At 34.6% G+C, this 4635-nt stretch overlaps 1 protein-coding gene across 1 annotated transcript; it reads right to left on the reverse strand.

The window, feature by feature from the left end:
* Positions 1-354: 354 nt before the first annotated feature.
* Positions 355-4440, reverse strand: c1d (C1D nuclear receptor corepressor). Its single transcript, XM_042480943.1, has 5 exons — positions 4370-4440; positions 3385-3526; positions 2215-2281; positions 1083-1138; positions 355-1002 (listed from the first exon to the last, which is right to left on the reverse strand). The coding sequence occupies exons 1-5, from the start codon at positions 4378-4380 to the stop codon at positions 796-798; spliced, it is 483 nt and encodes a 160-aa protein (XP_042336877.1). The 5' UTR covers positions 4381-4440; the 3' UTR covers positions 355-795.
* Between the last annotated feature and the right edge of the window lie 195 nt (positions 4441-4635).

Consider the following 4635-nt stretch of genomic DNA (forward strand, 5'->3'; position numbering starts at 1 on the left):
AATTATTAATAAAAAATAATATTATTGTACAGTATTATTGTTGTTATCATCATTATCATTGTCAATAACAATAATAACAATAATAATATACACTTATCTTAAATATGTGAGAAAAAGTCAAAGATACATTTGTTTTCATTTAAGACTGCCAGAGAGCACGTACAGCACTGAACAAAACATAAAATGCAGACTTTTAGGGTCCTAATATCGCACATGCTGGCTAACTGTCTCTCTCACTGGAACATCAGAGCCATCGTTAGCATGTAACACCTGCGCTTTTCCTACTATTACAAGTCAAAATGTCCGTATAAAAAAAATGTCTATAGGAAAAAAAGAAGAAAATCCAGCATAATGTTTGGTGAGGATTTTTATACTTAAGTCGATCCGGGGAGCAATACATCACCAAAAATATTTCATCAATATGTTTGACACATGACACGTGTAAAAACATCCCAAAGAACAACTTTTGATTCATAGAATCTGTTTCAAAATAGAAATTAATATTTCTCATTTATCTTAAAAAAAAAAATCTTAAGTGACATATTTCAATACGTCAGTGGACCCAATTTGTCACTCGTGTATCGATGGTGTATCGTAGTTGGCAAAAAGTGTTTTTTCCCCATTTTCTGACCGCTGAGAAACTGAGGTACACAAAGTGTATTTTGTTGTATGTTTAATATCGTCTTATACAATGCCTGTCGTTGCTTTTTTGCCTTGTGAGTAAAAACTGTTTGTCTCTTAAAAAAAAAAAGTATAAAACGCGTTAGGACAAGACTGTCCAGCTGCGTCTTTACTTCATCTGTGCTTTGGACGCTTTGACTCCGGGCTGTCAGAATGTGTGTCGGCTGTTTTCTTGGATGCTGCTTTTTTTCGTGAATCTTTGTCGTCTGGATCATAGAGAGCATTCCTGACGAAACGTGAAGCAGCCCCCTTGTCCAGACGGGCCGCTTTCTTCCTGTCTGTTATCTCTTTGACTTTGTTCATGTACGTCCTTATTCGCTCCTGAAGAAGAGAGACCGTTTTAATGCAGAGAAGAAGAGATCGGGTGAAAAAGTCAGACAGTGAAAAAAAAACATACGCACCAATTCTTGTTTGATTCCATGTTCTCTGGGATTTACGCCTCGTGTGACCAAGTACACTGTAAACAAAAACAACAGTAAAAAACATGTCCACATTATGTCAAAAAGACCACTAATATACCTTAATTCTGAAACTAACTCATTCAAGGCTCTTTGAAATACACAACCTAGAAGTAAAGCTGCTTGTATGTTTGTCTAGGGGTCAACAGATCATTGGCCTGGCCGATGATTGGGATCAATACTTGTATTGGCATTTTATTTTTTATATTCATATTTTATTTTAATGACTGCTGATAAAATTAATTAATTAAAAATGCAAAGAAAGTGTCAGCACGGGAGGAAATTTTACTTTGTAAGACCTTTTTTTTCTTTTTAAAAGATGATTTTTTGGGGCTTTTATGGCCTTAATGTATAGAAAAGACTTAGCGTGAAAGGGGGCGACATTCAGCAACCTAAGGCCGCTGTGGCGAGGACACAGCTTCTGTACATGGGGCGCCTGCTCTAGCCACTGAGCCACCGGACACCCCAAAACCTTTTTTTAAATTTAATTTCATGTTTTGAAATTTAAAATTTCACTTGACTTTATTTAAAAAAAAAAGCCAGGAACTTACTGTAAATGATGCTGAAAGTTTCAGTTTTGATTAAACATTTGCTAAAGGCAATTAGACAAAGTTTTATGTTGTTGTTTCTAAATATTGACAGAAAGATTTTCATTTTTATTGAACATCAGTTCCAAATATCAGTTATTTGTCTCTTTACCCACTAATAATCGATATCAGCCCTAATAAAACCAATATCGGTCAACCCCTAGTTTTTTCTGAATATATTGTGTTTTTTACTTCCTCACAGAAATTTTACTTATAAAATCATAAGCAGATGTCACAGAAAGCTGGCACGCTTTCCTGTTCTCTGACCACATGTGGATAACTATCCTACAGCTCATAAACAAAAAGTGGTAACAGTCCATAATGTCATTCATCGCATTTACTGTGTTTCACAAATCCTTTGGCTGGCAGTAAAATCTAAATTATATTAAATTCAGTACATTTACGTAAACACTTTTCCTGCATAGAAACAGTTGTGTATTCTGCAACCTTTTTTAAAACAGTAAATAATAATTAAAAAAGAAACTTACTCCAGAATAATGAATTAAGGGTGTAGGCAGACATCAGATCCAGCTTGGCTTGATCCAAAGGGTCCAGCTGTCAACAGGAGCGTAATGTTTCATCACGCAACAAATTTAAATTCATCCTTTGGGACGATGTTTGGTGATATCGAAAAATCTGCCACAATACGATTTTGAATGGATTCATTTCAAGGGCCTGCGATCGATATGAGACATTAATGGTAAATGCATTTTTTTCTTTCTTTTTGCCTTTATTGAAGGTAGAAAAGCGTAAGTGTGAAAGACAGAGAGAGAGAAGGGATGACATGTAGCAAAGGGCCGAGGTCGGAATCGAACCTGTGGCCACCACAGCGAGGACAAAAACTCTGTACATGGGGCGCCCGCTTCACCAACTGAGCTACTAAGCGCCCCAGTGGTAAATATTCTTATTGTCTTTTTCTTTATTGCTTACCATTATCTGTCTGGCACTTTCTGAATATTTACTTGGAAAGAAGCAATGACACAGACGTGCCATGGAAATTTCAAAATAAAGGCGTATCTTAGAGATGGCAAACATGGGAAGATGGCAGTGAGGAATTTAACAAAAAAACTGACCTCAAATTAGCAAGACATTGGTAAAAAGTTACATTTAAAAAATTGCTAAAAATAAGGGGGAAAAAAGAAAAGAAAAGGTAAAGTAAAATGACCTCAAGAAAATGTCAAAAACAATTTAACAGATAAACCATTAAAATTTTTTGAGGCTTGTGTGTGAAACAAATCACCCAGCTATTTGCATATTTTACTTGCATTGGGCTGGTGCTTATTTCCAACCCTGCATCTGATCATTGATTTTTAAATCTGCCCTTTGCTCTGGATCAATGCATGGTTACACTCCTACACACGTTAAGTACAAAAATCTTTAATCTATATAATTGTAATTACCACAATAAATGAAAAGCAATACAGGAGCAAAGATTTTTTTAATCTGCACTGGACAGATCTGCATATCAGACTTGCAAAATCTATGCATCATATTTCATTAGCTAACACAATATTTAGCATTTAAAATGCACATGCAAGTTATTTTGAAACGTTTCACCTCTTTTTCACATATGAAAATAACCAAAATTATTTGTATTGTATGTTTTCAATATGATAATCTCTACGACATGTTAAACGACAAAATAAAGTTCAGCCTACCTTTTGCAGCAGGTCATTTCTGGGCATTGATATTAACTTCTGTATCATGTCTTTGACAGAAGAGACTGAGGAGTTGAAACCTGTGAGCTGCTCGTTTATCTCGTGAGGGTAGTCCTCGGTTCTGCTGTCCGCTGCCATTTTCCTGCAAAATAACCGAAACACTGAATTGAATATAAATTTACTCTGAACATGTAAAAAACGGAAATGGAAAGAATGAGTGCAAACTTATTAACCCCCCCCCCCCATCAGTTATTGAAAAATATTTGATATTAAATACACTGAATTATCTTAAACAATAAATTATCTATACACAATAAATTATACAGACATACATAACTACATGTAAATATACTTACAGTTATGTATAAACTATGAACTCTACAGACCATATTTAACTACATATAAACATATTTACATTGTCTTACAGAAAAAGAGGAGATAGAAAAAGGAAACAAAACAAAACTATACAAAATAAATAATTTTACAATAATCCCTGTAGGCACCTGGTGACTGTCAAACCCCTTCTTTGACCATGTAACTCATAAAAATCGTATCCTTGTACATTTTAGTTAAATCAGTTCATGTTTGGACATTTTTAATATTAAACTATTCAACAATTAAACACCAAGGATTAAAATACAAACACTTTTCATAGTTGTGAATTTAAAAATTAAAATTCCCCTTTATATTATAATTAAAATCGTGAAATGTTATGAATGGTATGAAGCTTGTTGTGACTGACTTGACTGTTTTGTTTTAGTACAAAATAACAAAAATCTTCCATTCAAATCAAACATGAAGTGTTAGCTAAGAAGCTAGCATGATAGCGCTGCTAACAGGATGACAGAAAGCGGTTAAAATGAGCCGAAATAAAGTGACACATGTAAGTTATTTGTTAAGAAACACGTAAAACTCGTTCAGGAGCGACAAGAGTTTGTTGAAAACGGAATATGATAACATTTAGCGTGTGTGAAATGCGTTTTACCTTTTTAGCATGCAGCACGCTTTCGCTGACAGGAAATGACGCTTCAAAACAACATGACCTTCTTCTTCTTCTACTACGACTTCCTCTGGACTCTACTGCCGTCTGCCGTTTGGAAGAGCAACATTTTACCTAAAACTCATATTTATTTGTTAAAAAATCTCAGGAAAGCGGCTTGATTTCTTTCAAAGACGTGGGAGAAATAACCCAAATATTGGCAAAAATATTTGGCCAAAAAAGTTACCCAAAAATGACCAGAAAATTACCAA

This window comes from Plectropomus leopardus, unplaced genomic scaffold (genome assembly GCF_008729295.1).
Source record: "Plectropomus leopardus isolate mb unplaced genomic scaffold, YSFRI_Pleo_2.0 unplaced_scaffold26842, whole genome shotgun sequence".
In the NCBI taxonomy this organism is placed as follows: Eukaryota; Metazoa; Chordata; class Actinopteri; order Perciformes; family Serranidae; genus Plectropomus; species Plectropomus leopardus.

What these genes read in the sequence shown, in the direction of transcription:
- c1d (XM_042480943.1), bottom strand. An exon ending in CCTTAATTCATTATTCTGGA is followed by an intron (nt 1,139 to 2,214) that starts GTAAGTTTCTTT and finishes TTTTGTTTACAG; the next exon opens with TGTACTTGGTCACACGAGGC. An exon ending in ATGGAATCAAACAAGAATTG is followed by an intron (nt 1,003 to 1,082) that starts GTGCGTATGTTT and finishes TCTCTTCTTCAG; the next exon opens with GAGCGAATAAGGACGTACAT.